This window comes from Mugil cephalus, chromosome 5, assembly GCF_022458985.1.
Source record: "Mugil cephalus isolate CIBA_MC_2020 chromosome 5, CIBA_Mcephalus_1.1, whole genome shotgun sequence".
Classification (NCBI taxonomy): Eukaryota; Metazoa; Chordata; class Actinopteri; order Mugiliformes; family Mugilidae; genus Mugil; species Mugil cephalus.
This window is the reverse complement of record NC_061774.1, coordinates 7,317,191-7,332,723: the sequence shown is the minus strand read 5'-3', so window position 1 is coordinate 7,332,723 and position 15,533 is coordinate 7,317,191. Positions and strand designations below refer to the sequence as shown.

Here is a 15,533-nt window from a genome sequence, read left to right as displayed (position 1 = left end):
TGAAGCGTATACAAAACAAATTAAACTGTACTCGATATCTGTGAAATAACACCCCATACCGCTACTCTGACTGTGAAAGGTCTGTACTTGAGGAATGGAAGCAGTTGAGAGGGTAAAGGAGAGTGTAAAAGTAATGAGATACAGGTTACGGTTCACTAAACATTTGTAGAAGATGACAGTATCTGTAGGGCTTTCACTTCCGTACTTTGATCTCTGCTGCTGTCAGCCGGCTTCCAGTGAATAAGCTCACAGTTTCACCGCATCCATGAACCCGTGCCAAGTTAATACAGTTTAAAGGGAGGTATATGACATGCATTAGTCATGAACTTAACCACACACTTGCAGACTGTTAAAAAAAATAAAATAAAATAAAATAAACTTGCTGGGCCCTGGTGCATACGGAATCAATACAATATATTCAGGACAACATTAATAAAATCCATAACACATCATGTTAAGGTAACCTCAAACTTAGACCCGTATAATCTGCCACACCCACTTCCCAATCCATACGTTATGAAATGTAATATAAGAACAGGGAGAAGCATATTCCCAACAGTAATGTCAAAATGATAAAGAAGCCCAACAACCCTTAAGAAAGAGTCGATCGATATAGCTTTTCTCGGCGCAATAAAATCTTTATTAAGGCGGGTTGAATAAATCAGAAACGAGAGGGAGAGTCACCTGATGTCTGTGAGGTGATCTGAGTAAACTGTACTCCTTTCTAAAAGGCCTATGGGAGGTCCATTACAGAGACAGAAGGAGACTCATGTCTGCCATGTGCTTGACAGATGTGATTTTCTCCTTTTAATTGATTTTCTCCCCAATTTTGGGAGACAAGGAAACATGTGGTATTCAGCCCATGCTTTGTGATGAAGAGCAACACGGGGGCTGCCATCTCCCCGCCGTGACACCGCAGCGGGCTCCCTACCTGGCTCGCGGTGAATCAGTGAAGGATTCAGCTTGAATCAATAACAAAATAATCAACAGACAAGAAGAGTTCTCAACATTCTGCGAACCGCACGTCTGGAAACCAGGCCTTGACAGATCATAAAAAAGACATTATGTGCAAAAGTTATATTTTTTTTTTTCTCTTATTATTATTTTCAAACTAAGCCTAAGAGTCAGAAGAGGAAGAAAAGTAACTTTGCACAATACTTTGTTGGTGTAGACGGAAACCGCATCAAACAAAAGGTTACTACCACAGAACTGATTGAATATGTGAACAAAGGTTATCAAGTTGAATTTTTGTTCATTAGGATGGAGGCAGTTTTGACAGATAAAGCTGAACACACTTGATTTTAGAAAAACACAATTGAGAAAGATGATGTCGTGACAGCTGAAAGCATCTGTAGCAAACATACATCGGCGTTTCAATGGTGTAAAACCTTAATTAGTAGAGGCTGACATTTTCAACAACGTAGCTCAACATTTGAGCTTCTGAAAGGAAATGGAGAGCTAGCAACAATTAAGCTCCGCCCACTGCTCGTTCCTCACCACTTTGTAGCCGACAGTTGGTCGCTAGTGGCGTTCGATACCACCGATTTACTTTCCGATCCAATGCTGAGTAAAATTCAGGCTAGTTTACTTACTCTCCACTGTGTTCCTACATTATCTCCAATTACTGAAAGTATTTTGATTTTAGAATCGATTTTAGAGCATAAAGACCTGGTATCGGAAGTATCACTATTTCAGTATCGATCCACACATCACTATTGGTTGCTAGTGGACTTTCCAGGCACAAGTTGTCTAATTATCCCCTTGAATATCCCCTAGTCCGAATTTTCCAAGTGAATCAAGCTTAACTACATAAATAAATAAATAAATATTACAAGTCTTTGGAGTTGTTCTAGATGACAGCTATGGGGATTTCTGTTGTAGGAAACTGTGGATGGTGTGCCCTTGAGGTAAACATTTTTGCCACAATCAATTGCATGGGCCACTCCCATTGGTCGTTGCCTCAATCGCATCACCTTAAAGACGAGATTAGTTCAACTGGGCTCCTGCAGCGTTTAACTCAACTCAATTTCAGAATTTCATTAACATTCAGCAGTTTGCTCGAGTCTTTCTGTGTATATGCCCCTTAAGAGAGGGCAAATCTCGTTTCGGAGGTAAATATGTTAAACAATGAGCATCACTCATACGGTCTGCACCGTTAACAGAATCTGCATCTCGCCAAAGCACACAAACACCTCAAATCTCACTGTGAGCAAAGCTACAGTGACAGAGTGACAGGCAGTAAACTGAGCGTGACAGATTCTAAAATCGCATTAAACTAAATGAGAAATGTAGACTAGTAGAAAGACACAAACACACAGAGAGAGCTGGGAAAACAGGTTAGAAGAGAGAAGAGGGGAGGGATTAATTTGAGGGTTGGGTTGGAAAACCTGACAGACTTAGTGTGACATTAAATTTGTCTTTGAGAATAAAATACGAGGATTTTTTTTTTTTTTTTTTTTTTTTTTTTTTTTAACATGCGCACACCTGAGCTCTTACTTTTACTATGCAAGGTGTGAAGTAGGATTAAGAGCGAAACTAAGAAGGCGAAAGAAAGAAAATGTACAAACAGAAGTGGAATTTGCTAAAGAAAACGACGAGTAAACACAGACGGAAACGAAACAAACAAACAACAAATAACAGAGATAACTGGAGATAACCAAAATGCTTCTCAAAGCTTATCCGCCCGCACCTGAATATACGTAAGCCCTCAGGAGTCACAGATGAAACTTATTAAATTGCGAATGCACATATGATCACAATTATAAAATGCTTTCACCCAGTACACGGAGGCAAACTGCTAAGGAACAAACTTGTCAGGGGAGAGAAGTGGGTGAACGTCAGTGCACTGCTCTGCCTCTGCCTCTCATTGGTATCCATTCTTCTTTTGCAGTGTCTCACATACTCCTCCTAATACAGAGCTGGTATATGATGAGACTGCCAATCAAATAAGAAGAGAGGCGGCATGCAAAACAGTAATAGAAATTAATTTGTTTGCGGAGTCTGCAGTCTGAGAGTGTCTCTTTGAGTGATGTGCCATCTGTCACAGAAACAAAGACACCGAATTGGAAAGCAAAAACAGAAAACAAATTTTTACTCGCTTAAGAAGATACGCAGCAGACAGTTATGCCAGAGGAGGAGCTGAAGGGACTGCACATAATCAAAATTTAACTGCTCTGCTGTTTTGTGCGTGAACTCGCCTGTGTGTACGCATTCGAGTATGTGCCGGTGCTTTTAATCAATATTCAACCTGAGGACTGAGTACCTGGCCAGGACCCTGTGGCTAGAGATCAGCAGCTTGGTGATGATCAGTGAAAAGTACATGTGGTACCTTAGGTCCTGGCCATCAATTTCTGAAGCGCATTTGAAATTGCTCCAAGCCAAGCGTCGGCTCTCACACCCCTGCCTTTACGTTGTTTATTCAAAACCTCCCTTCTTTCCCCGTCTTATTTTTCCAGCCCCGCCAAATCCGCATAATGTATTTCACATTCCATTGTTAAATTAGCATTTGATGCAGAAGAGAGTTATGCGGCGTGTGCCAAAATAAACCACAATTAAGCCCATGGGGGACTCGTTTCCCCTGCTTAAGCTCTAATCCAACAGGCCTATACTTATCGCTTTGCCCCACATGTGCACTTTTGCACCATGAAAATGATGCCCAACAATGTGCCAGTCTGCTACGATCACCTGTTACGGCAGTGAACAAAGGTTGGCATGGGCCCTGGCAGACCCCGCAGCCAATGAGCAGCCACATGTAATGATGGGTGTATGCATATGGATGAGCATGCGCGGTGATCTGGGTGATTGACAAGAGAGATAAACAATAATAACAAGCAAGGCTAGTTCGAAAGACTCCTGTGAGACCTGGCAGAAAGGTTGTTGCCATGGCGAGGTGAAGGGAAGTAGTGCAGAGCCGAAAGCTGACAACGCTGCTGTTTATTGAGAGCCAGTGCGTATTAGGAGGGTACGCGGCTCACCATTTCATTTGCAACAATTTAAAAGGGATGGAATGTATAGTTTATGTATATTTATGAATAGATATAAATGAAGAACAACCTTAAATGTATGTAAAAGTTGTGATAGCGTCATAGCTGTTACTAGTTAAATGTCTATGCTTGGACATGTGGGGCTGATCATACTGGCAAATATAAAGTGAATGAATTCATACGAGTGTAGATATTACATAAGAGACGAGAGATAAAAGCAGAAAGAATTGATTTTTGAGGGGAGTCATAATATATGGTGATCGTTTTCAGGTCAACTCAATTATTGTATGAGTGGGAGGGAAAAAAACTATGGGAGATGTTTTAAAATGACAGGCAGATAGATCAGAGTCCTTTTTTTTCTCTTTCCATTTACAGTATATTCCTGCATTAAAGCGAGTGTTTGCCTGACCCGTGAATGTATGTTACATTTCTACCACAGTAACGCAACATTATTTTAACCCAGGATGTGGTTGTGTGTGTGTAACATCCTACTGCTCACTCTAAATCATAAAAAGAATACAAATGTTTCCTACGGTTTACTTAAAAGCCCGGATGTGTCAACCAATGAGTATGAAAAATGATGTGCACTGACTCATTAGGACATGCTGAGTTTAAATACGGGAGATGCTGGACACTTTTCTGAATTTCTTTGATATTCTTACCAGTGCATTTGCACACAACATAGGGCAATACTAATTACAAATGAATAGCAGCGGTGCAGTGTTAGTCATTAGCCTTTCCTTTTGAAAAGAAGATGGGGTAATATAAAATACATTGGCAGACATTAAACATTAAGAAGCCACTCTGATATTCTGCAAAACAAGCCCCCAGGGCCGTATCAAGTGCTGCAGAGAGTTAGCTTACCACACACACCAAAAAAAAACTGGGCGTGCTGAAACATTTAGTGATGACTCCTTCATTTGAAGCAGCCTGATCACGTGGCGTGTTCTGGGAAGGCTCTACAGCAACCAACAAAACTGTTCTTACTCTTAGTTAAAATGAATTCTCAACACTGTTCATAAAACACTTGTGATTTAGATGTTGAGACTCTTATTTATCTTCTGAATCCACATTCTCTGCAGCATGACAACCACCTATACATGTCCTCACACGGAACCTTAATCTTAGATTATTTGCATTTGCATCTGTAGAAAATAAATTACTTTTTGTGTCCAAATTATAACTTTTATAGAAAAAAATGCGTATTTCCAACATGAACTTCACTGACGACTAAATTTTCCAATCCTAAATACATCCCTTTGTGATTTTGCATTAGCTCCAACCCAGCGAGGTCGTTGAGGTGATGAGCTTTGATGTGACACAGTGAAATTAGAAATGGACCATAATTGGATCATCACAGGGACAAACAACAAACTATATATAGTGCACCAAAAAAAAACACAGGCAGCTTTTTTGCTTGACGGAAGAAAAAAAGCTGATTAAACCTGAAAAAAGCTTATATTTACCCGGGAGACCATTAGAAGAGGATATGCATGTATTGTAGGCAACTTAAGAACTTACAAAGTGTAATCACAAAAAACTATTTCCCAAGATGTCCCAATTAAGCAACAAGGGAATGCAAGGAAGTAAGGCAGAAAAAGCTGTACAAGAAAAATAACAAAAGAAAGTGACAAAACAAAAGAAGGAGCTCTGAGAGCTTGGAGAGTATTCTTGCCAAGCATCCTCGAAACCAATACACTTAATCTCTCCTATTGTACACAAGAAATTTTCCTAACAACGCCTTTGGACACGGTTCCACTCAGAGATGGCAACCCACATGTAATACAACAATAACAAAAGTGACACATTCTTTATCTTGTCTTGCAATTTGCCACAACAGAGACAGATTTCCTATAGTGCTTTATGATGAAAATCGGCAAGCCCATTAAGAATTTTTATGGAGTCCCAACTAAATATTTTGTCATTTCAGTGACTGAAATATCCTCAAATCTCAGCCAAATAGAGAAATAAAAGCATCTCACAAGTCCCTTTTGCTCTCTCAAATAGAGCTTAATCTGGATGAATATCAAATGTCAGTGTGAGATAATTCAAAAATAATTGGTTGCTGTTGGTGATAATTTAGCGATAGTGCAACTTCCCCTCATCTAAACTTTTTTCTACGTCCTTCTCTCTGTGAATGTGTTTTTATCATAGCGTGAAGTAATAGTGCTAATGAAATGCATTGAATGTGAAACATTTAGAAATGCCAAACCATTGCAACGACAAAAAAGTTGTGTGCGTTGCATTGAAAAGAATACATTGTGTGAGGTAATTAGCTGTATTAGGGATATCTACAACTACTGTACACTTTAATCCTATTACGTCAGCGTAACGCTGACAGAGGGAGCTATTCTGATCAGCTTCCTTCATCCGTACTACTTGATCACACTATAAACTATTCATGTTTACAAGTGCCTATTAATAATCTGGGCATTGTTTGGCCTCCTTGTGTTTCATTGGCAAGAACTGCGAGGGCATGGGACCAAATGCTAGCATTATGCCAGTTAAGCCCCCTCCCTTGGGCAAAGAGGCTGCGAGGGACCATCGCAGAAATTAAAACACCGAGAGAGCCAGCTTAAGTCAATAACTGCAAGGTCATGGGCATCGCCGCGTCATGATTTAAACAAAACCAGGGAGGATGAATATGCACTTGCCAAGGTGCTACTAAAAAGAAATCCAGAGGCCAGAGGAGCGGGTAGTGCCAAACTAAATGCAAACATAATGCAACCAGGCCCCCGAAGCCCAGAGCACATGTCCCTGACTCCTTCCCTCATAAATAAGGTCTACAGGACCCTTCCTTTGCTGCTTCTGTTATTCACCAACAAAAGCAATGAAAAGCTTTGTGGGGCTGTCAGCCCTTTAAAAGCAGACATTTGCCAGGTTTTCTGAGACTCAACCTCCTTTTTTTTTTTTTTTCACTTTTTTTTTACAAAGCCAAAGCCAACACATATTGTTGCCTTTCATTCTTCATCTCATTGTTATACAAGGTATGGTGGCGTGGTGACTCTGATGTCTTTCTGAATTTGATGAAGCTTACCCGATATATAAAAGTGACCTCTGTTGACCTGCACAATGAAAAACTGCAGGCAAATGAGAAAGGGAGACAAAGGGTGAGGAAGAGAGGGAGAGATAGATGTGTTTGCACACGTGCGAGAACCTCGTGCGCATTTATTGGCTGGATGATAAATGGCACAATTGCACAGAGACTGGAAGACAGAGGAGATAACTGACAATGTCAATCCATTTGAATGTACTGTATGCATGTTTGTACGCCGGGCGCATGGAGATGAAAATAAGTGTGGAATTGCAGGGATTCATATGGAGCATGGATGAATGGCGAGAGCCAGGACTGTCTGCCAGCATTCAGGGATGTGTACATCATCTCTGAGGCGTTGATGGGCCCTAATGCAGAATAAGGAGAGCCAATCAACTCCTATCTATCCACTCTGCCAGGGTGACACATTGTAGGGGTACTTCAAGGCCAGTGCACTGCCACATTCTGCTGACAAATCATTACATTAGACATGTCGACGGAGAAGGAAGATAATAAGATTGAGTTACAGAGTTTTAGATGCATTATGAACACCTCTTGCTTCCTTGATTCCTTCCATTTTCACTATTCCTCCCATTTATCAATTCGCCGCTTGCTTGTCACAAGCTGAATTTTGAATGCAACTCAGCTTTGTGCCGGTTTATTTTCCTCTTGTATTGAGGGCTACAGCAGAAAAGTTAGAAACAGCTTCATTGTTTATGAGAGGTCTTCACCGCCGTTCACACATGCAGACAAAGGTAAAGTTTGCACGTCAGTCTTCACTTTCTCGAGGTTGCCATCTTTGTGCTAACAACTTACCTAACTGAAAATCGTTTAGGCTACAAAAAGCCTGGATATCACACCAACAGCAGGCATAGCACCTTTGCAGTTTATATAATATAAAATATCAGAATGTAGTGCCTGGCGGTATGACCAAAGATGTATATCACAGTATTTTTCAAAATTCTGATGGTATTACGGTATTGTTTTTTCCATGCATAATCACGTGTTCACATTTTCTACTGGTTAAGAGAGGAATTCATGGAATAATAGATTGACTAACAATGGACTATTTTACTGTGATGATGAGTAAATGTTGTAGAATAATCCCAAACTAACGCTGCCTTGCGTGGCCCTGTGTTAGCACTGCCTGCTGATGTGGGAATGTGGAAACATTTATAGCTTGGAGATAAAAAAAAAGAATGAAATGTTATCAAGATGAAATGAAGAAACAGTGACAATTACGGTTTCATTTATTCTGACATATTTTGTCATATATTTTAAACATATTTAAACTGCTATGTCTGTAATGTCAATAGCAGCGTGACAGGCTACCGTAATTACTGTAGTATGTGCACAACATTTTTTTTCTCATTCATAAAAAGCTGAAATCGGGGGCATTTTCTGGGACAGTTTAAGCCGGAGGACAGGTCATCCAAAAGGGGGACTATCCCCAGAAATCAGGACGTCTGGTCACCCTAGCAAGTCTTCTTGTTCTGCTGCTTCAGTTATCAGACCTTTCCATTTTTACCATGTGTGTTTAGAAGCGCTATATTGAAAATGGTCTCGTCTGAAACACTGTCTCAGGGAGCAGCGTTCCAAATGCTGTGTGATCAAATACACCTCTATATTAAAAATTATATATCATAAAGGAAAAAAAATACCGGTATTTGGTATGAACCGGTACACTGCCCAGCCACATCGTTATCAGCGATGATGTCAGTGAAGGCTTTTTAACTTAATTAACTGAAGCTATAATTGAAGTTCTGACTGCAGGAAATTAGGGCCAGTTTATCCCCTCCCAGCAATCAGAGGAAAGAATCTGGTCTGAACTGATCTGTACCGAGATTCAGCCGAGATTATCTGTTGACAGTCCATCCGTAGCTACCAACGCTTCCAAGAACATGACAATACTTAAACAATGGCTGACTAAAGGGAACAGAGGTTTCATCTTGCATATACAGTACTGTGCAAAGGTTCAGTTCATTATGCATCATGACAGGAACCCCAAATATAGACCCAGATTAATGAATAGCCACAGCAACAGATCAAAGAAGAGACAAAGGCCGCTGAGCTTTGTGTGTGTGTAAAAGAACTAGTGTTAGTTTCAAGACAAAGACTGATCACACCAGAAACTATGGTACTTTATTTTTAGAGCCTAAAGCCTGTGCACATTGCACAATGCTATAAGTATAGCCTTTAGTTCCATTATTTATTTGCAGTTATTTTAGGTGTACACAATCACCCACTCCTGTTAACATTAGCGAGGAGGTAAACGCATTCCCTTTTATTATCATTCACTCATTTCCCCTCTCTGTATGTGTGTGTGTGTATGTGTCCATGTGGATAAATGGTGATTGGCGTGTGGCTGAAAGTGGGTGGTGTGGAGTGATTAATCAGCATAATGAGTGTAGATGAGCACTGTGCAGATGGAGCCCACACTAAGGACTGTGTCACCCAGCAGGAAGTCTCTTTGCTCCCCTTCATTGCCTCTGTATAGCGTTAACTGTTGCTATAACTGTAGAACTGCTCTGGTGCATGCGCCGTGCGCGTGAGCTCGTTTCTGCATGATTTTGCTTCATAATCACGTCATTCTTATTTCCCTGGGATGGCTGTCTAAGCACACAATTAGTGACATTTTCATGTAGATAAAAATTACTCATGTTAGCTTTCTTCCTCCCTCGTTCCGCAATATCATGCCTAACAACTCGTGCTTTCTGTCAATCACAATTTGTCAAGACCTCTTCTTTCAGCCTCACACAGAGGGGGTTATATTTTAACACGATATCATTTACGACATCCTGGTGGAATACAGTCCGTCTATTGGTTCAGATGGATATATAAATAGAATCCATGTGTCCTTAAATCAGGGATGTTCATGGTTTTTCAGGCTATGGACCCCCAAACTGATGGAGAGATTAAGTAGGGACCCCTACCTATATATGTGGTCTATATTAAACTTGTGCCATTATAAATATACATTATTATTATCGTAATTTTGCATTCTATATTAAGATATTCAAATAATGCACTGGTTCAAATGGTTCAAACATTTTTTTGATTTCAAACATGTTGGGTGGCTGTGCAACTGCAGACCTGACATAAACATACATACATGGGATTTCACCAGGAGACCTGAATAGACTCTCTTTAAATTTGTGGAGCATTAAAAAATATATATAAAAAATGTCCAATCAACCAAAGATGTTGCAGACCCCCCGTGGAAGACCTATACTTTAAATTAAATACTTTAAATTAATAAATGCATTGTTTAAGCCACATGCATTAATCACAGTATTTAATATTGGAATTATTTTTTTATTTGTGTATAAAACTTTAATAAAATATGCACTGTTAGAATCTGAATCAATAAAATTCTACTTAAACACACTATGCTATTATCGGATCACAGCAAATTCAAAGGAAAATAATGAGAGTGCTCAAACATACTTGCGCAACAACGCTGCACAAATAAGTTAACTCATTCCCCGTCTTCCCTGGACTTTGTGACATTAGCTTGGTTTGCAGATACTTATGCTGACTCACACATGCTTGCTCTCATGAGCCTCATTGAGCTTGCCTCTTTGTTAGCAGCCCCACTGTCCTGCTTCACGTTTATTAAAGAGGGAGTGGAGGAGGGAAACGGGACATTTGAAAGTCTCTCGACCGGGGTGACTAGCTGCCTGAATGAGGAAAAGGCATGTATAAACATCGCTTTTCTGTGACTAAATCTAACCACCTGTTTTACCATTCACTCCGCCGAGCCACAGTCATCGAACAAAAGGTACTCGAAGGTCGCGGCAGCCGTCAGTATCTCAATAACTGTATCGCTGAGGAAATCGAAGAATGGATCGCGTGTCTCTTTCTTCGCTGTGCGCTTTTGTTCGGCCTGTCTTTCTCTGATTTTCGGTTTAGTGCCATGTCAGCGACTTTGAGATTCCCTGAGAGATTTCAACGTTCGGACAAAGAGTTTCAATAGTTCAGATACAGCAGGCTACTGAATGGTTGCACCGGTAGCTTGGCCAGGGTCAGCTTAATGGCAGCTGTTTGATGACGGGTGGAGAGTTTTACTCCCACTAACCCAAGCGGATGTATCCCAGTTAATTTGTCTGGTGCTGGGCATCTGCAGCAAGGTCCCCGGTGGAATCGGCTGGGGACACAGTTGGCACATACGCTCTGCTACAGAAAGGCCGGAGGTGGGAAAAGGTCAACTAACCTTAACTTCCTTCCACTTTCCCAAAGCAGAGGGGGGTGTGCCATCTCATAATGTACACTCTATACTTTCTGCCAGATTACCAGCCAATTAAAGGTTATCAGAGCTCGCAATAATAGTCTCTGCAGGGCAGCTCTCTGGATGGCCCCTATCTAAATGTATATTGCCTGTCCACCTGATACTAGTGTCTGGGTTTTGAGCAGTGGGGAGGAAGCAGACTAGAGGACTACACGTGTTTGCTGATAAGCCATTGGGCGAGAGGCAGGGTGCACCAGTCTATCACAGGGCTAACACAGAGAGACAGACAACCATTCACACTCACACCTACGGCCAATTTAGAACCACCGGTGAACGTAACGCGCATGTCTTTGGGTGGTGGGAGGAATTACCCAGAGAGAACCCACGCAGACGCAGAGAACATGCAAACTCCACACAGAAAGGCCTGGATTCGAATATATATACTGTATATATATATAAATATCAGTATAAATGCAATATTTTTATTTTCCAAAGGACCTCTGGACTTAAGCTTGAAAGCAACAATTGAACAATGCCCACTGCTGAACAAAAAAAAACAAAAAAAAAAACAAATAACACAGTCGTGCACAGTTATATTGAAATCTTCTATTTGCTACTAACCCCTGAGGTCTACAACTCCCACTGCTGAAATCAAACAGCAACAAATAACAACATGACCGCTTTAGTCACAAAGACAGTGCAAGAGCTGTTAGTGCAGACTGAGGCGCTCGCTGCCCACTGACGCATTCCCACCTCAGATGCACCTGCCATGTTTTCAATTAAAGCTTTTCTGGGACAAGAAAAAGGAAATAAAATGGAAGCAAAAACAAGTAGCCTTTAGGAAGCTCATCAATCACGGTTTAAGACAAAGGCCAGACGAAAGGAGGGTGGGGTTGAGAAGACTTTGCCAAGCCTTGTCCCTCATCATCCATTATAAGTGGATAAATGGGGTGGTCTCTACGGTCCAGGAGAGAATGAGAAGTACGAGACGCGCCAAAAACAGACCATACCAGGTATGAAACGGGGTCACCAAGCTATCCGTGAGAAAATGAAATTTAAAAGCGATCTTTTCACACAAACCCATTGAGAAATTATTTCCTTTGTTTCCTCACACACTCTACAGGCGAGGGCTTGATTTGCATTAGTGTTAACACCACATATCGCTAGTGCACTGCTGAATTTGGTTTCATGCAACACTGTCCATGTTAAATTGTACTGCAATGAGGATTTGTAATCATCATGCTTACTTTTAGAGCTAGGCTACTGCTGTATATTGTAATACTGCACTGAGCCTATACAATTTCCTTCTGTGTGCGCTTAATGTACACCTAAATGGCAACAAAGTCTGTCTGTGTCTATATCTATGTATGTGCGTGTGTGTTCGTACGTGCATGTGCGTGGAAAAGCAACACACCACACTGAGCATCGGTCTTACCTGGATGAGTGATTCGCTCAGTCTTTCCTCGTCTACCTCCAGCACAATGTCCCGGATCTCTTCATAAGGCAGGCGGAACGAGCCCAAGAAAATTGCTGTTGTGATGTAGAGAGAAGAGAGTCATTTCCTCTCCTTTTCTTCCCCCCCTTTTTTTTTTTTTTTTTTTATTAGACTGCAGGGTTCAAAGAGACATTTCAGCACTCATCGCTTCTCAGACAAAATGACCACAGACCTAACTTGCTAACACTAATACACTTTCTTCCACCTCACCGGCTCGGCCTGCGTCATCCTGACAGAAATTATAAAGGAAAACATTCAAATTTACTCGCACCAATGAAAGCTGCAAAAATACAAGAGATGTTAATAAAAAAGTGAGCTCCACAGACGCACAACAGCGAGAATAATTAACAACACATTATAGTGTGTCATCTGGAAAGGCTACATGTTTTTTTTTTTTTTTTTTGCTCTCTTTTGGGTGGATACATTGAATCTGCCTTGAGGGAAAGCCTAGCAGGGGCTTCACGCTGCAGGTGGAGTGGCTACAGTGGAAATTAGAGCTGATGGTGTATCCAGGTGGAAGTCACAGGTGGAGGTTTGGTAATGAGTTGGAGGAGAGTCACTCAACAGCTGCTGTACTACTGAAACAGTGGGACCTGATGTCTGTATTTGAGGTGCAACACGGAGGCACTGCATTTCTTTTTATTACAATCTATTTCTATTTACTACACAGACTATTTAGTTATTTACAGAACATTACATTTTTCTTGTATTGTTTTAGTATCAGTGATTTTTTTCTTTGGTAATCTATACACTGTACATGTTTTTGTTGTTTTTCATATTAAAGTTTGACATTATAGGGCTTGGGTGGGCTGAATCAGTTTCTAGTATACAGAACGATATGCTGTAATATCTATAATTAATAATCGTGCTGCTGGACATGAGCCACAAACTTCATTCTCTGTATGTGCCGACATGTTCAGAATGACAATAAAAAAGAACCTTCAACATTTTGTGAATTATGTCTAGTGTCTTTCCTGCTGTTGGTTTGATTTTCATGAGTGCTGCGGTGCATTTCTATTAAATGGAACAATCGTGCCTCCTTAATAAACACTAAAAAGCTGGCTACAGAAGGTTCTGTCATAAATTTAATTTCTGGTGTCATCTTACAACAGCGTTTGGTGCCATTACTGGAGCGTCCACATGTTAAAATGCTTCCTGGTTAAATTCAAAATATAATGATGCAAAATCGGCAAAGTGGCACCGGCGTGTCGATCGCATGCAAAACTGTACCAACAAACCAGCCACCGTGATTAGACTTTAGTTTTTAGGGGAAAAGGGGGAGTCAAAAATTTACTTTAAGTTCACAACTGGCTTTGAATCGCTTGTGCCTTAGCTGTTCTAACACAATCAGTTATTTGATTGTTTTATTTCGAAACTGTAGTGAGGAACACATTTCTCCTTCCTTGCTATTCGGCACACCAGTGGTGAAGCGCATTGCTTCTCCACAGCTGCAGCTAATCAATACTTTCAAACTGAGGATGAGTAGGACATCTACTACATTATTATTATGGAAGATGGATAGTCCTTACGGCCCCAGAGGGAGATTTGTTTTCACAGGTCTGTCCACCCAAGACACGGAAAACAGAAAAAAAAGTACAGGTAACGACGACACGGCGCACAACATAAAGCGTTGAATCCCCTTCCTCACACACGTGCGCATGAATACAAATGACGGGTGCTGTCGAGCTCATTTGTTGGGAGCAGCGATGGCAGATGGAACAAAACTTCTGCCAAAGTGAGCTCTTTTGCATCATAAAGTCCTCTATCTGTGACCGGATGGTAGCAGTGTGCAAAGTGGATTCAGAGTCACTAATGTATGAAAGGCTGGGAGTGGGGAGGCTGATGATATTGTAGGCAGCGCGTGTAATCTTTGTAAGTTTGTTTTAATTGGAAATCGTTAACATAGGACAAAGACAAGGGGGACAATGCAGCGGGGTGGGTGGAATTATGCTTTTATAAAGCAACAGCAGAAGGTGGAGTTAACCGTCTGTCTGGAGTGTTTGCTGTGAACATTTTAGGATGGTGGGAATGTGTTGCCTGCAATGCAGTTTTTCAGACAGGACATAAAACACTGACAAACTGTGGCATTACAGCAGAGCGTATGCACAGAGAAGGCAAAAACAAATAAATAATAATGAAATAAAATACATACACTAAGTTTCTTGTATTTGCAGAAGTATGCATTGGATGCAGTGATTAGTAAGCTAGCAGTATCAGCTGCGTAATACACATGTTTTAAAAACCTGCACAATTTACACTGATTATAATCAGCCACTACTAAGTTATAAAGAATACACGTCTGGACATTCCCTGTAACACACTCCATTGCAGACATACTTTGATGAGACTTCAGTGAAACCTAAGTGAAAGTTAACTTTTCTGCTCGCTTTATGCTCATTAGGTTTAAACATCTCACAACATCTCTTTTGAATATTTATATGCAAACGGTATGTTAAAGTACTTAAAACCTCCACAAGAAAAACAAATGCTTATTTGCAAAACCTATATACTGTAAACCTATAAATAAATAATTCTACTTGGGTATGCACACTTGGGATGAGCTAGGCCACTGTAATTTAACTGTACAACTGAAAATAGGTTATCATTAAGAGTACGGCTCTTGTTGCTTCACCCGACTCTTCTATTGCCCACGATCTGTCCATTATGCATCACCACTTATCCTTAAATGGTCAGGTGTCCTTGCGATATACCCTGCACAGGTTGCCAGTCAATCAAACTGCTGACACAAAGAGATAAACGCCCGCATGCACAACTACGGGCAATTTAGAATCA

The 15,533-nt window shown here is 40.8% G+C and overlaps 1 protein-coding gene across 7 annotated transcripts in view; it reads right to left on the bottom strand.

Moving 5' to 3' along the window:
* diaph2 (diaphanous-related formin 2) overlaps positions 1–15,533 on the bottom strand; it is a 344,356-nt gene that overhangs the window by 137,518 nt on the left and 191,305 nt on the right. For all 7 annotated transcript variants that reach the window (XM_047584557.1, XM_047584556.1, XM_047584558.1 and 4 more), the window contains one exon: positions 12,681–12,775. In XM_047584557.1, coding sequence (XP_047440513.1) covers positions 12,681–12,775 — 95 coding nt within the window. The remainder of the gene's footprint in view (positions 1–12,680; positions 12,776–15,533) is intronic.